The following is a 17,424-nucleotide window of genomic DNA, read 5'->3' as shown; positions in this document are numbered from 1 at the left end:
GTTTGAGTTGTTCCGCATTCTTCTTCTTCTTGGTGGTGAGGGTCTTTAAGTGTAAAGAGAAGGTCTGATTGATACATCAGATCACAAATGCACAGAGGAACATAACCACTGAAAAGGTAATGTCATCAGTACTTTTATTTTTGTGGAGTTCGGAGGGTTTAGCAACATTAGGAAGTTCACTGACAATTTTTCACTAAATAAAGATGGTGGGTAATTCATAAGGTGAATCATCCAGTGATTAAGACTAATTTAATTTGATGATTATTAGGCCAACAAACATAAATATATCAATAAAGGCCACTACTACACCTGAATGTGAGACCTAGCAGTGTGGACGCTTTGAAACTTTTAGAAATTTAGATCTTCCTGTATGGGGGTGATGTTGTTCATGATAGGCACCTTAAACGCTAGGCAAGACTTAGATATAACTGAAAAGTTAACTGATTAAAAAAATAAGAGAAAATTCAGATGATTTTAAAAAATCTGAGATTTTTTCTTTTGGTTTGTCTTCAGAATTATCTGATGGTGGTGTGTTGGGGGACTTTTTCAATTTCAAAAAATCTGGCTATGTCTCTGCATAGGAGCTACCTATAGTGGGCTTTCACTGGAGCAAGACAAAGGCTGGGTTACCAACCAGAAAAGGTATACAACTGCCCTTGGCCCCCAGGCCCTATGATCACTGTGTGGCCATTGGTTTTTGGTTACACATAACAGAAATTTACACAGTGTTCGGAGAACGACGGTCAACTTTCCATGATACTTCACAATGTTTTGAGTGGTAACCAGTGAACAATTGAGGCATGAATGAGGAGCCAGCTGCTAGTGAGTTCTAGTGGAAGAGGAAAAACAGGCAAAAGAGGCAAGTTCCCATGAAGACAGAGTGATAAGGTCTAGTGATTGTGCAGAAAACTTTCAGTAACACATCACAATAAGGGACACAACATTTTGAATAGTTACAAATTAGGTACTAACTACGAGTAAACAATGAGTTAATGAGTAAGTCCTAATCAAATTTTATAGAGTAGCTAATGATTAGTTAATGATTAGTTCATTAAGAAACAAGTGAGGAACAAATCAGGAATTACTTGATAATTGATGAATTGTTAATAAGTATTTCCCTAATAATTCCTAATGGAGGACTATATAGTAGATATTGATCAGAGAGAGAGAAAGAGGTAACGACAGAGACAGAGACAAAGGCGCACAGCAACAACAGTAGCAACAACTGCACTAATAGTAGTGACTGATGATGATGATGATGAACATGAAGAGGATGATGATGACAACGACAACAACAACAACAACAATGGGGGATAATGAGCAGTGATTATAGTAATAATAGTATCTGTAGTAATAATAATAGTAATAATAATAATAATTAAAGCTGCAAGCAGCGTTGGGCGGGACCTCGCACTCCACGCAACTCGGGGCGTGCTGCAGCCGCGTCTCGTGCCGTCGTAACACGTGCGGACCACAACACGAAAATGTCACGTAAATCAGCTCAAAATCACCACGCAGCGCTTACCTCCTGTTGCCGGAAGGTGGCGCTATCACTATGTCATGTAGACATGTTCAAGGCGAGAAGTTTCACGTGAAGTTTCATTGACATTGGACCATGTACGCTGAAGTTATGAGGACGTTTTTCAGGGCAAAACTGTTTCAGAATATATGAAGTTTATTGGAGATTGGACATTGCACACTGAAGTTATGAGCCCTATTTTATGGCGAATCTGCTGAAATGGACAAGTTGTCACTGGCACGCGGTTTAATGTACAGTCACAGCTCAACTTTTCTATCAGTTTGTATGACGACAGCATTCAGTGGCCAACACTGACCTCACGCCATTCGACGCCGTTCAACGTACAGTCTCAAATAGCACAACTTTTAATCAGCACCATTTTTTGACTGTACTGACCAATTTTGAAGCAGATCTGATAAATTCCCTAGGAGGAGTTTGTTCAAATACAACGCGAAAAAATCACCAAAAATGCGCACGGAATTCACTATGGCCAACTTTGAGGGCACGCCACGGACACGCCCTTCAACGTACATGCACAAATAGCACAACCTTTAATCAGAACCATTTTTTGACTGTACTCACAAATTTTGAAGCAGATCCGATAAAATCCCTAGGAGGAGTTCGTTCAAATACAACGCGAAAAGTTCGCCGAAAGTGAAACTTTAAATCAAAATGGCCAACTTCCTGTGGGGTTTTGGGTATGGGTCCAAGAGGCTTTTTTGTAAGTCCCGGCATGTTACACGTGCCTACCGAGTTTCGTACATATCGGTGAAACGTGGCACCGGGCCTGCTGTTTTTTTATTCTGTAGGGGGCGCTACACACACGACAAACACGATTTTTGGTATGTGAGCTTCAGGCACTACTCTACACGTGCCCTGTGAATTTCATATTCATAACTATTGCGGTCTCCGCACAGTGATTTATCATGCCAAAAGAGCGCCACCTAGTGGTGTATTTTTTTGTCCTTTTTAAGTGAGCCTCAGGGAGCCACGGGGAAGCGTACCAAGTTTCATCTTAATCACACATACCATTGTAGAGATATAAACTTCTTCATTTTAAAGAGCGCCACCTAGTGGAAATGGCCTGAAATTATGCACAATGCTTAAGGAAGACATGTGGAACTATGGACCCAAGTTTGGTGTCAATCGGACAAACCAATGTGGAGAAATGGTCCACTTCCTTTTTTGACGAAAAATCCACAGGAAGTGCTAACTTTATAGCGTGCCTATTGTTTGAAATTTCAAAAATGTTCAAATTACTTTTTTTGCCAGGGTGGTCCCCAAGTGCTAGGTGAAAAATTTTGTGCGAATTGGACAAAGCGTGTAGGAGGAACACGAAAAAGTAGTTTAAAGACATTTTGCGCTCTAACGAAAAAAAATTATAGGCGGAAGTGGGCGGGGCCTATATAGGAAGATTCACCTCCATTCACCGAACGCGTGGATATACGTTTTTTTAATGTGCGACAAACTATGCAGAAGTTATTAAACGCATTTTTCATGATAGTAGCGCCACCTAGTGGCCAACCCGAAAGCGACGCATAGAATATAACATTTTTCACCAGGCCTGACCACTTTGCCAAATAAAATTGACTTTTCGTATATGTTCAGGGGGGCAAAAACGCAATCAAAAGTGCTAAAAATAATGAGTAAGAAGAAACATAGCAAATACAATAGGGACCTCCAGCGGTCGCTGGCTCAGTCCCTAATAATAATAATAACAACAACAACAATATCAGTGATATTAGCAATGGGTGTCAAGCAGGACCATGGCACGAGGCTCCACCAGGATCCATGACAACTGCGAGACGAGAAAGCACAAGAACTCCGGGGAAGAAGTGAAGTTAGTAACATGCATTAATGGGACATAAATGTGTGCAGAAAGAGAAAGAGAGGAAGAGAGGAGCTCAGTGCATCATGGGAAATCCCTGATAGTCTAGGCCTATAGCAGCATAACTAAGGGATGGTTCAGGACTCACCTGATCCAGCCCTAACTATAAGCTTTATCAAAGAGGAATGTCTTAAGCCTACTCTTAAATGTGGTGAGGGTGTCTGCCTCCCGAACCACAACTGGAAGCTGGTTCCACAGGAGAGGAGCTTGGTAACTGAAGGCTCTGGCTCCTGTTCTACTTTTTGAGACTATAGGAACCACAAGTAGCCCAGCATTCAGAGAACGTAGTGTTCTAGTGGGGTAATAGGGTACTATGAGCTCTTTAAGATATGAAGGGGCCTGACCATGAAGAGCTTTATAGGTGAGGAGGAGGATTTTAAATTCTATTCTGAATTTTACGGGGAGCCAGTGCAGAGAAGCTAGTACAGGAGAGATATGATCTACTCGTGCTGCAGCGTTCTGAATTAATTGGAGTGTCTTAATGGACTTATTGGGGCAGCCTGATAATAAGGAGTTGCAGTAATCCAGCCTAGAAGTAACAAATGCATGGATTAGTTTTTCTGCATCCGTCTGTGACAGTGTCTAATTTTTGTAATATTGCGTAAATGAAAAAAGGCAGTCCGGGAGGTCTGTTTTATGTGGGAATTAAAGGACAGGTCCTGATCAAAGATTACTCCAAGATTCCTGACAGTGGTGCTAGATGCCAAGGTAATACCATCTAGAGTAACTACATCTTTAGACAGTGAGTCGCTAAGGTTTTTGGGGCCAAGTACAAGAATTTCGTTTTTTTCTGAGTTTAGCATCAGAAAATTGCAGCTCATCCATGTCCTTAAGACATGTTGACTTATGTTAACTTAGATAACTGATTAATTTCATCGGGCTTGATTGACAGGTATAACTGGGTATCATCTGCATAACAGTGAAAGTTAATGGAGTGATTCCTAATAATATTGCCTAAGGGAACATATATACAGTGAATAGAATTGGTCCAAGTACAGAACCTTGACCAACTTTAGTATTTGTGGAGGATTCATCATTAACGTGTACAAACTGAGAACGATCTGATAAGTATGACTTAAAACAGCTTAGTGCGGTTCCTTTAATGCCGATATGATGCTCAAGTCTCTGTTAAAGAATATTATGGTCAATGGTGTCAAATGCAGCACTAAGATCTAATAATACAAGTATAGAGACAAGTCCATTGTCGGAAGCAATTAAAAGGTCATTATTACTTCAACCAGTGCTGTCTCTGTGCTGAACTCTAAATACTGACTGAAAAATGCAAAAGTTTTCTCTAGTACATTGTTCTTTCATTCATCAGAAAATGGACATTTTTATGGACATTACATTATTTTTACCTTTATAAAGAGGATTAGGGCCATGTGAAAAATTTATTTGAGTATTAATAATTGTATTAATGCAGTAGGTAACTTTTATAGAAAATAACGTTGTCATATTTGCTGATTTATTCCACTAAATTCTGACAGTAGTACATGAGACAGATCATCTGTGAAAAATGCAGGTTCCTCTGTAGTGCTCCTAATGGCATTTACAAGAATCCATTGGGTCTGCACAAAAACAACCGATCAGAGCGAAGAAATATACAAGGAAGCTTTGGGTTGGAGGGTTGGAGGGTTGGAGATAGTTGATTGTTCTCATCAAATGCAGACACTTTGAGACCCTAGGAATGATACTCGCAAATCTTTCTTAGTTCTGATTGGTTGTGTTCATTGGGCCCAGTGGATTCTTGTAAATGCCATTGGGAGCACTAGAATGAACCAGAGGAACCTTATTTTTTCACAGATTATCCGTCTCATGTACTACTGCAAGGATCTAGTGAATTATTATTAAATTATATATATTATTCTTGTATACAAGAATATTATTATAAAAAGTTACCTTCTGCAGCTTTAATGTTAGGATTCTGACATTAAGATCAAGTTTGAAGATAAAGTTTTGAGTACTTTCTTATATTTCTTTTTAATTTCAACTTAGAAGTGAAATCAGTTTTTCTCATGTGGCCCTAATCTTTATCCCTCGAACAGCTTTATTTTGAATGTCTTACGGTGTATTTTTGATTGGGCAAATTCAGTAAAGCGTAGGAGGGGGTCCTGCTTCACGCCAGCAAGAGGCGCTATTTCTGTAACTGAATAGAAGATCATCTCTCTTTTCCTTTATTCGAGTCTCTTGTTTGCTACAGCGGCTGCTAATACTCTCTTTCACTCTCTCTCTCTCCCTCTGTGTGTGTAAGTGAGTGAGTGAGGCTCGAGACAGATCCAGCCAGTCAGACGCCAGCAGTTAAGAGGAGCGCGAGCCGCCTCTGCTCTGTAACCACTCAGCACCACTCTGAACGCTGCACGCGCTGTTGTATTTCAGGACAGGCAGGGAAGCAGGACCCCGAGAGACCCGGACGACCGGACCAGGACCAGATCAGCTCAGAAGACACACCAGTGGACTAGTTAAGCATTAATTACTGCGAATACTTAGTGTAGTCCAGCGGACTGTACACTGTGTTGCACACTGTTACACACTGTACATAGTACCGATGTCGGAGCTTTCTTCAAGAAGGGACCCTGAGCTTCAGTGAGGGATGGATCGGTGCCGGGGAAGCATGTAGGGGACAGGATCATTTTGGAATAGTATAGACCTGCTGCTGTGACATTTTGACAAAGGTGTGGTGGTTGAACTCTGTGGCAGATCAAGTTTGGAAGGTGTTTTTGTTTCATTCTGTAAATAATATAAAATAATAAGATTCTGTGACTTGTGGTTGAGCTGTCCTGTAGAGCCTGTCTGCTCAGTGTAACTGCATGTGGAGCTGTGATTTTGTCCTGTTCATGTGCCATTCCCATTATTGTGTCCAGCAGCTGCAGCTCCACTGCAGCCTATCTGTGCTCAGTGTGTGTATCAGTGTGGGTTATTCACAGTGCTGCTATGCAGACTGACTGGAGCCACGCTCAGACAGCTCCACTGTAACCCTGATTCTGGGGCACAGGCCTGGACTGCTTGCACAGAAAGGAACCTTTACAGCTGAGGAAAAACTCCCTGCAAGTGTTGATCCAGAGGGACGACTCGTGCGGAATAGCAGATGTTACACAGCTTTGTGTCCTAATGTAGCAAGATTATTCAGGATGCTGCTATGCAGACAGAGTGGAGCCACGGAAAACCTGCTGGTGAAGTTAAAGTAACACACACAACTGCAGATTCTGTTAGTGCAGCTAGTGTTACACAGCTGAAAGTTTGTCTTATTGAACCAAACTCACACTAGTTGAGTATGAGTACATTCTAAATTAAAGTCTCACATAGACTGGGACCAAAGGTTGTGTCAAAGTCCCCACTGACTTTCTTACAGTAATGAAGCAAATGCTTCCAGCAAGAGAAAGTTCAGAAAGATGACATTCAGTGAGTGAAATATTTTGTTGGACAGGCTTTAGTTCAGTTTAATTTACATTTTGCATATTGAAAATAAGATTTGTTGTTTCACTTCAGCTTGTTAGTTACACTAATTGTTGGAAAATGAAGAACCCTCATCCACTGAGTAATACCTGGAATAGATCCTTGAACAAAGACCCAGTACTGATCACTGCGCCAGGCACTAACAAGAAGTTCAAGAGGAAGTCCCGGGAGCCTAAGAGGCTTTTCAGCGACCCTGAGCCTGAGAAGATGAAAACCTACCCAGCGGACATGTCTGATGCGGACTCTGTGGATGAGACAGAGGCCTGTAGTGTCAGCAGGTTGGCTCCGTTACAGAGGCAGCTGATGATGTCACAGGAGGCGATGGCCAGCACTGCAGGGATTCTGTCAGGACTGCCAGAACGCAACGTAGCTCCAGCTCAGAGTGGTGCCATAGACATGAGAATTGGGATTAATGTGCCTGCCATCACTTCTAAACCGTCCCAGTTACCTGCCTTCTCTAACCCAGAGATCTCCCACTGGCCCACGGCCATCTCCCAGCCTCTGTCCAACAGACTCAAACTGGGCCTCCGCTCCACTTTCCCTCTGTCAACATCTACCAGCAGCCATAGCCACTCACCCAGCCAGCAGGTCTTCTCCCTGGATCCCCCTCAGTCAGGCCAGAGTGCAGCTCTGTCAGTCCCTAGAGCCTCCCAGACCTCCCAGTGTCACGATCACACGACGCCCCAGGTCCAGTCACCTAAGGTGAATGTATGGAGTGTCACTATTTTACCTATGAAATATCTATGATATATCTGTTATGAAATTACAGCTGAAATAATTAATCAGTTAATTAATTACAGAAAATTAAGAAGCAACAATTTTGTAGTCTATTAATAGTTTAATTATTAAGTTCCAAGCATTGACTGGCTGATTTTTGTGTGAGGATTTGCTGCTTTTCTCTCTCTTGATGTCATTGTAAACTAATCATCTGTCTGTTAGTCAGACAAAACAAGATATGTGTCACCTATGTGACTCACTATTCACTATTTTCTCTCATTTTATAGACTGAGTGGATTAATGGATTGAAAAATAATAAATAGATTAATCAGCAATTAAAATAATCATTAGTTATAAGTATATTACTCCTGTGCAACTGCTGTGCATCTCACCTCTTTTCAGGTTTATCTTGTGCTAATCAAGGATGAAACGATGCTCAACTTGTAGTTCAATTCGCGATTTTGGGTTCAAAATTTGATTTTGATTTTTGATTTTGATTTTAACAGTAAGTAAGACTGAAGACCAATTATGACTGAAAAAAATATTTATTTTGATACACACACACACAACATATTTTCTCTTATATTTTCTTTATAAAACTAAAGAGTCATTTTTATTTCTGAGGTAGGGTATAAGCTGTCCAAAATAATGCATATTAGGGCTGCATGATATGGTAAAAGGTCGAGACAGAAGACCACCCCCCTAGAGCCGAAGGATCTGTCCTAGGTTTCTGCCTTTTATCAGGCAGTTTTTCCTTGCCCCCGTCGCCAAGTGCTTGCTCATGGTGGTGCTGTTGGGTCTCTGTAAATAATGTTATAAGGAGTTCGGTCTAGACCTGCTCTATTTGAAAAGTGTCCTGAGATAACTTCTGTTATGAATTGGTGCTATACAAATAAAATTTAATTGAATTAAAAATATTATACTGCGATTGCAATATGATTCACAATTAGTGTTGGAATGACCATTTTTGCATCACACATTTAATTTGTATTAAGTATTAAAATCATGATGATGGGGGTCTTAAACAAACTAATATGTTTTACTAAATCTGATGAATAAGATTTGTAGAACTATACTACTTCTTTAATGCTGTTTGTCACATTTGACCTTTATCAAAAATTGCAGCTTCTGCAATTTGGATATTGCACTGATATTGATATTGATAATATTTAGATTAATCGTGCAGCTCTAATGCATATTTCCTTTTCTTTGCAAAAGTGAAGCTGAAGATATAACCCTGTGTCAACTACAGAAAACAGCCTCATATGTCTTTCCATGTCTTGTCTGTTACCTTCCTACCCTTTTCATTTTCTGACTGGGTCAAAAAGCAAGCTCCCACAACTCCAAAGTTAAACAGGATGGTAAATCTTCAATTTCAAAGTCTTTACCTGCGACTGCCATGTATTTTTGCCTTGATACAGCTACTGATGTGAGTGATGCAGGATGTTGAACAAGCAAAGTCAAAAGTAGAAAACGCTCTCTTCTGTTTAAAAAGAGCATCATCCTTCCCGATACTGATTCTAATACCTGAACTTTGCGTATTGTACCAATTAGATACATGTAAATTAAAGAAATATATATATACTGTATGTATATACTACTGCTATACTACGTATTGTTTAAGAAGCATACACTACTTAGCCTATTTTGCTGTCATTGTTGTATGTCCTAGTTCAGGTTAGACTGTTTATCAGGGTCAGAGTGGAGCGGGTCATGACTGATGCTATCCTGGGGGAAAATAGTGAACTGGGACACTGCTGGGAAGTAGGGACCCTGCTACTTCCCAGCAGTGTCCTGTTTTGGGGCTAATAAATTATGTGGTTACTGGCCAATACTAGATAGCACATTTTAGGCAGTTAGTAACTGTATGCTGTCTATGAGTACAGACCTGAGAGTAAGTGAACTGAACTGTTCCAGTGAGCTGCAATCAGTCTGACATTGTGATTAAACAAAAGCAATATGATGCCTCCTTGTTTCCTGGTTGACATTATGAACTCACCACAGAAAATCTGGCTTAACCAGTTATTTCCTCCTCTACTGAGTCCAAAAATCGTAAAATATCTGCCCACCCAGTGAAGGAACATTTTTTTTGAAAGTGTTTTTTTGCCTTTTATGATAGAGACATCTGAAGATAGACAGGAAAGGGGGACAGAGAGAGGGGATGACACACAGCAAAGGGCTGCAGGTCAGATTCGAACCCTGGGCCGCTCCAGCACTTTTAACAAAACAAGGGAAAGGCCAACAAAAGTTTTAAACAGGACTTACGTGAGACTAAATGACTGGTTCAGATGGACTGTTATATTTACTAATGTTTCTTCATCATTTACTGTAGTTCAGTTCATATGATCCAGATTATGGATTATATGGTTATATGGTTCTGATTATGGTGAGGTGTTAACCAGGTTGGGTCAGAATAGTGAACTGCTGCCACCTGGATCTGAGAGAATGTATCCATGGGCCTGGGTCGCAGTGTACCATGCGTGGTACATCCGTGATGTCCTGTGTTTCTGCTATAGCCTTACAGCAGGTCATAGCCGCACTGTGCTGCACTGCTGTGTTAATGTGACCACAGCCAACCCAGGAGAGGAAGTCTGTGTTCAGCTCTCAGTACCTAAATGTCTGTGGTTGGGAGTTTACTTTTACTCCTGCGTACCTGTTTGTACTTTCACATATCAGCCTTATTTTACTGTTAATGGTGGCTTTCAGCTGTATTGGTTTTACATTACTGCTCATACAAACAGAACCTTTCCTACTGTTGTTCTTAACTTTTTAGGTGGATGCTTTTATTGTGGAGAATGTGTTATGTGTTCGTCACAAAGCAAGCAGAGCTTCATTATAGTGGTGCTAGTCTTCAATACAAACAAAATCAACCAGATATAGATAAATTCTGCGCAGTGGATCATTTTAAAATATTGTAGGGAGGAATGTGGCTCAGGATATAGAGTGGGTTGTCTCTTATTAAAAGGTTGGAGGTTCAATCCCTGGCTCTTCCCACTGCATGTCAAGTATCCTTGAGCAAGATACTGAACCCCAAATTGCTCCCGATGCTGTGCATTGGGTGTGTGAATGGATTTGTTTCTGTTCTGATGAGCTTTTTCCATCAGTGTGTGAATGTGGCATATAGTGTAAAGGGCTTTGAGTGGTCAGAAGTAGTAGATCTAAAAAGGATGCTATATAAATGCAGTGAAGTCCATTTAAGACAAACAGAAGCCACCACAGTGAGCTGCAGGCGACAGGCTCTTATTGGGGTTTGTGACTTGCACAACTCTAATATGTCATCAAGGTCATCAAAGTTTTTCTTGCTGTGTTTTGCAGTGGCAAAATACTTGCAATAGTTACTGTGCCAGTCCAGCTCGCAGCTTTTCACAGTATGGCTTGCTACAATCCCCTCAGTGAAAGTTGAAGGTGCTTTGATAATAAAAAAAAAACTCAAGATGTTGAAAGTGCTTGGATTTAGCCAGACACTCATGCACTGTGTCATTTCAAAATTCACCTATGATTAAATTTTTAAACGTCTGGAGCGTATGATGATGTAATAAAATGACCTCCCCCCGATTCTACAGCCAACTATTTAAGGTAAACCATTCAAAGTGTGTGCTGTGAAGGGTGATTGATAAATGTGAACATGTAGGTGAGTTATTGGCCCTATAATTTGTCCTTGAAATGTATCATTACAAAAGAGTGGCATCCCTGCCTCCCTGCCCCCCCCCCACAATGCAAAACTCCTATGTGGGTGAAAATATCTTTTCTAGAGAACTAGAAGTTGCCACCTAGAAGTTGGATACTAGTGTGCTGTTGTTCAGTTCAGAAAAACAAATTGGTAACGACCTACTTTTGAGCAGTGCTATTATCTCTCTTCTCTTCTGCTCTCAGGAGTCTCCCAGGAAGCGGCTTGTGGGGTGTGACGAGGGCCCTGGGCGTCTTCCAGAGGTCAAAGCCATCCAGCAGACCAGGAGGCTACTAGCCAACGCCCGAGAGAGGACCCGTGTCCACACCATCAGTGCTGCGTTTGAGGCCCTAAGAAAGCAGGTCAGACTCACTGTCCACACTGAAAACACATAAACAACAGTGTATAACAGCGTGTGTAAGCTCAAGCACATACAATCTGTACTCAGAATCCCATACAAGGTGTTTTTGGTAACAATATATGTGTAGAGGATGGTCTCAATGTGCAGAGATCATCTGCAGTCTGTAACTAAAATGATGCATTTTTTTCTGATCCCAAGTTCTCCGAGTTTGTCATTTGAAGCACTGTATAATCACACCACATCCAGTGCCGCAGTGTAGACCAGTGCAAAAGAGAGATTATATTAAGATCAGATTGAAAATGTAACTGTTGTGTTATGATTGTACCATTTTATCTGTGAACAATAGGCTGCTGAATTACAGAAGCTAGTGAACCAGGCTATGGAGAAAAATATATGAGATACAGTCAGTCAGGCTCAGGGTTGGGATAAGGCTGGAATTTGTGTAGCTCTTAATTTTTTTTTTAGCAGTCTTGCTTAAGAAGGCAAAACGCCTCATGAATCTCCCATAAAGCTCCACTGTGATCCACAATTGACAGAACCATGAAGGAACCATGTGAAGAGTGTGAACACAGAACTGGGCATGTTCATTGACCTCTGACACTGAACTACTGTTGAAGAATATACACTTGTACTGTATACATGTGTTTGTATGTATATCTCCCCTGGAATAAGATGCACCAAAAACAATTAAATGTGCTTTGTTGTGGTTTTTCTACAGGTCTTCCATCGTCCTTCTCTTTGTTTCCATTCTAATTAATGTGCCAATCAACAAGTAAAAAACATCTTCTGCCCATCTGCCTCCATTTCCTCCTCTCTCCAGGTGCCATGCTATTCCTATGGGCAGAAGCTATCCAAGCTGGCGATTCTACGAATAGCCTGCAACTACATCCTGTCTCTAGCTCAGTTGGCTGAGCTGGACTACAGTTCAGACCACAGCAGTTTGAGCTTCTCTCAGTGTGTGGAACAGTGCACCAGGACCCTGCAGGCCGAGGGCAGGAGCAAGAAGAGGAAGGTGAGGCTGCGCTCTTTCACTATTCTAAAATAGTGGCTACAAAAACCAGTGAATGAGGCCTTTATTTCTAATTTCCTCTGCTTTATAATTATATATTGATTATATTTTAGTAAGAAGCCTGCTTGTTGCTAGGCCCTTTGTCCCACTGTAACCAGTCCACTTAACCTGTCTGTCCCACTATAACCAGTCCACTCAACTCACTGCCCCACTATAACCAGTCTACCTAACCTCTCTGTCCCACTATTATTTCGCCAGGCTTCCAACAGGCTGTATAAAAGAGCTTATGATGCTTAGTGTTGAAATGTAGTCACAGCTGATGGACAATGTTTCCCACATGTCAGATTTTTAATTTTAAGATGCCAGCCGTATTATCTGCCTGGAGATTTCACCAGTTGTTGTTTTTGTTGCTGCTGTTTATATTACTACACATACAAGGAACTGTATGAGGTCATCAGCATTCACATGACAAAACAACCCTATTTTTATTAATAGACGTCAGAACTGTTTTACCTAAATTCCACCAGCATGTCCACATCCCCACCAAGGAAACATTATCACAGAAAACTTTCCTGGGGGCCTGGACCCTTGCCAGTTTGCAACCAACAGATCCACAGAGGATGCCATCTCCACTGATTTCAGCTCAGCGTTCAACACAATCTCCCCCGTAAAACTGATTGGTAAACTCAGTACTCTGGCCCTGGGTACCACACTCTGCAACTGGATATTGGACTTCCTCACAAACAGACCCCAGATCGTTCGGATTGGTGGTCACACACCAATCACTCTAGTGCTCAACACTGGAGTCCCTCAAGGCTGTGTGCTCAGCCCCCGCCTGTTCATGTGACTTTTTGTTTGCATCTGTTAACTTTGTAACAGATGCATCTTAGAATGTAGCAAATTATAATACTTGTTATATAAAGTACAAGTAAAATGACTTGAGAAAAGTACACAAAAAATGACTTTGTTACGGTAATGATAATTGATAATTTGCTCCTTAACGCTTCAGTACCACCAACAATACACTTTCTGCCCATGACAGGCTACAGTGCAAGTATAAGTTTACTTTGTCTCTGGTTCCCTACAGTGGGACCAAAAGGAGTGTTTCTATATAGTTTTCTATATCTAGTGTTTCTATAGAAGGATAGACCTTTTTTTCTTCCTTCTAAAAATAAAAAACATTTTAAAACATATTTAAATTATTTGTGTCTCCAAAAAGGGATGACTAAATGATATTTCAGTTGGACTTTGTTTCTAACAAAGCGATACAGGAGCAAGACCGAAAGGGCCAATATAACACATTCAACACCCTTGAGGTTAAAAAATAAATATATTTCAAAGTGAGTGTACAGCTCTCCTCCAGCTCTGCACTGTTGCAGCCATGTTGCTCTTTTAGATGCACACTAGCTGAGGACTTTTTCCCTGTTTGCTTTGCTGTTTCTCTGTGTGCATGCTGGCGTTTGTGTGTGTGTGTGTGTGTGTGTGTGTGTGTGTGTGTGTGTGTGTGTGTTCACAAAGTCCCAGACACCAGATGTTTAGAGTGGAGGGGAAGTGGAGCTGGCGCCATGAAGGGCAGAGGGCAGGGAGAAGGCACGCGAACTGAAACCACACACACACACACACACACACACACACACACACACACCTTGGCACATTCCCCAGCAGTCTCTCCAACACATTCCCCCACTCTGCCTCTCCAGGCCATCTGCTCCAACATACTTTGAAACAAGGAGGGGAAAAAACACAGTCATCATCAGCTTGTCAGACAGCAGCAGCTGGTGGAAAGAGAGAGAGGGGGTTGGGGGTGGAGTGGTGTGTGTACGTTGTGGGGGGGGGGGCAAGAATTAAATGCTTTTTTTTTATTGTCTCAGAGCCACTGAGTCTTGTGTGTGCACAGTTTGCAGGGGAAAAAATACTTTTTTGCTTCATTGTGATTTTGCCACCACCATAGGCCACCTCAGAAACAGCAGGACAAACCTCAGACCTGGAGCCTGACTGGAGGAAAACTGTGTACTAACTGAGTAATAATGTGCTGTATAGAATAAGTATATATTTTACTTAAAGAGGAACTCCAAACTAAATCATGGGGGGGCTGTTGGGGGGGACCATGGTAGCAGCTGCAGCTGCAAGTATAAATAGTGCTGGCTGATCGTAGCCATAGCCCCAGTCTGTGTCTCTTACTCATAGCTGCCAGTAGTGTTTGCATGCTGTCGTACATGAAAGAGATATTTATTCCTCTTCATCCTCTTTGTCTTAGTGTATTGTATTTTTTGATACATTTCCTTTCAAATGGTTTACATTATCAAGTGGAATGATTAGGTTTTCTTTTCTGCTACAGAGTTGGTAATTGTCTTGTCTTCTTTCTACCCAAAATTCAGATTTACGATGATTAAAATACAGTTTTGTTTGTTAAAATCAAAGTAATGGAAATATCCAGCTTCCAAACTAGGTTCTTCCATGATTACAAAAATGAATCCAAGGATGTGGTTGGATTTCAGATCAGTAGGGGGTGACAACAAGGTTGTAACTATTTTTTTTATTTTTCATTTTTAGTTGGTTGGGGGATTTATTAGTAATTAGTTTTTGTCATATACTGTATGTAGTTATACTACGAACACTGTGTAAGGATGTCCTCACTGTGTGGGATTTAAAGATTTCGGATTTCCATAAAAACTTCACCAGTAGATGTTTAAACCAGGAGCAGTCAGAGCTGATGAGAGTGGCCTGTTTTAATGGACTCTTTCCTCTGTGTTTCAGGAGTGAAGCTGACAGCAGTGGACAGGTCCAACACATACCCCTTTGACAAAACTATGTGGATGCAGCACACTGGGAGGACGAGAGGAAATGGACAAATGGACAGGATGATTTATACATATGTTGTTATGAGTTGCTTTCACCACACATTGCCAGATTAACTAACATATCTAAGATGAAAAGTTCTGTATGTCGAGGCCATGACAGCTAACTGATTAAAAAGATTCAGCAAACAGAATCCTTCAGCAATAATCTTCACTCAACTATGCATACAGCTACACATATTGCATTACTGTGCTCCAATTCTGCATTTTCCACTGCCACCCTTTCAATTCCATGTTTGAGTCTGTATTTCCTGGCAAACCTAATTTCTGTGCTGAAATCATCAGAGCATGCAGCTGGTCTGGTGGCAGGTGTGTAAAAAGCTCCAGTTTAATGAGCAGAAAACATTTGAAATCAAACTGCAGTTCAAGAAGCTCATTCATTCATTGGTTTTTATATTAGACGTTTGCTTTATAGTTTATGTGCCTGTTATATTTCAAAATATGCAAATTGTTTATTCAATAAAAATAAAAATAAAAAGTAATACCTCTGCTGATTTTTCACTGACACCAATACAATAGCTCTACTATACATTGTATTTCTCACCATGTGCATTAACATTAATGCCACAACAACAGATACAACCAACAGTAATATTAAAGGGGAATTACAGTGAAAAAATCTGTGCATCACTGGATTCCCATAATACAACTCGATTGCCCATATTCCATAGCTTTGATATCCTGATACCGTCAGACACATCAACAGGGTGATTTTCTCAGACCTGACTAACAGCTCCTCCAGAGCCACAGAAGCAATGTTGGGAGGTAACTCAGTAAAACTAGTAAGAATATTACTTTCCCCGGTAACTAGTAGTGTAACTACATTGATTTGAAATCCAATGATCCGACCACATCCTTGGATACATTTTTGTAATCAAGGAGGAAACTAGAGTAAACTAAGGTATTACAACAAGTAGTGCAACAGGTTATTTTTGGCAGAGTAATACGTTTTCAATTACTTTTGAAAAGACTAATGAGTAATACATTACAAGTTTTAAGTAACTAGCCCAACACTGCACAGAACACATTATACAAGTGATTTCACAAGCTGAGTAGTGGTGACCATGGCTGGTACACTGATGTTAATATTAATATATGGTGCTGTTGATGCAGGAGGATGATGTGCATGAGTGACAACACTGACAGAAAAGCAGAAAGGACCACACAGCAGCAGACTCCGGCTCTTCGAGGGTCAGGGGGGGAAAAAATAAAAAGGGCATCAGTATGCAGAAAGGTGATGCATTCATGGTGAAACAGTTTAGTCAGGGTTAGGATCGGCAGCCTAGATGATAGTTCACCACATTTATCCACTGGAAGGGCACCCTAGAGCAATTTTGTATCATGTTTTATCTACCTAAGGGGCATCCATGTTTTTTCAGACATATAAATGTGAATATTATGCCTGCTTCATAGATAAATACATTTTTTATTAAAATACAAATTCTCCAAAAGCTCCAACGTTTGGGGCTCCATTTTCCTAGAACAAGGCACTGATGCAAAAAGCATCAGATGAAGAGATGCTCATCTCGATGAAGCACCTGAAGTTTATACACTGAACAAAATTATAAACGCAACACTTATGTTTTTGCCCCCATTCATCATGAGCTGAACTCAAAGATCTAAGACTTTCTCTATGTACACAAAAGGCCTATTTCTCTCAAATATTGTTCACAAATCTGTCAAAATCTGTGTTAGTGAGCACTTCTCCTTTGCCGAGATAATCCATCCACCTCACAGTGTGGCAAATCAAGATGCTGATCAGACAGCATGGGTATTGCACAGGTCACTAACACAGATTTTGACAGATTTGTGAACAATATTTGAGAGAAATAGATCTTTTGTGTACATAGAGAAAGTCTTAGGTCTTTGAGTTCAGCTCATGATGAATGGGGACAAAAACAAAAGGGTTGCGTTCATAATTTTGTTCAGTGTAAATAAAATAAATTCACCTC

General features: G+C 40.8%; 1 protein-coding gene across 2 annotated transcripts; it reads left to right on the top strand.

Moving 5' to 3' along the window:
- Nucleotides 1-5,631: 5,631 nt before the first annotated feature.
- On the top strand, nucleotides 5,632-15,954 carry atoh8 (atonal bHLH transcription factor 8). 2 transcript variants are annotated; one of them, XM_051421277.1, is made up of 4 exons: nucleotides 5,632-7,568; nucleotides 11,451-11,606; nucleotides 12,426-12,617; nucleotides 15,372-15,954. In XM_051421277.1, exons 1-4 carry the CDS (start codon nucleotides 6,921-6,923, stop codon nucleotides 15,375-15,377), a joined length of 1,002 nt encoding a protein of 333 aa, XP_051277237.1. In that variant the 5' UTR covers nucleotides 5,632-6,920; the 3' UTR covers nucleotides 15,378-15,954. The 2 variants fall into 2 exon arrangements, with proteins under 2 accessions (XP_051277237.1, XP_051277238.1); XM_051421278.1 differs by having other exon boundaries at nucleotides 5,638-7,562.
- The last annotated feature ends 1,470 nt before the right edge of the window (nucleotides 15,955-17,424 follow it).

The sequence above is a fragment of the Dicentrarchus labrax genome, unplaced genomic scaffold, assembly GCF_905237075.1.
Source record: "Dicentrarchus labrax unplaced genomic scaffold, dlabrax2021, whole genome shotgun sequence".
Classification (NCBI taxonomy): Eukaryota; Metazoa; Chordata; class Actinopteri; family Moronidae; genus Dicentrarchus; species Dicentrarchus labrax.
Note: the sequence above shows the minus strand (reverse complement) of the source record. Positions and strands in the feature narration are given on the sequence as shown.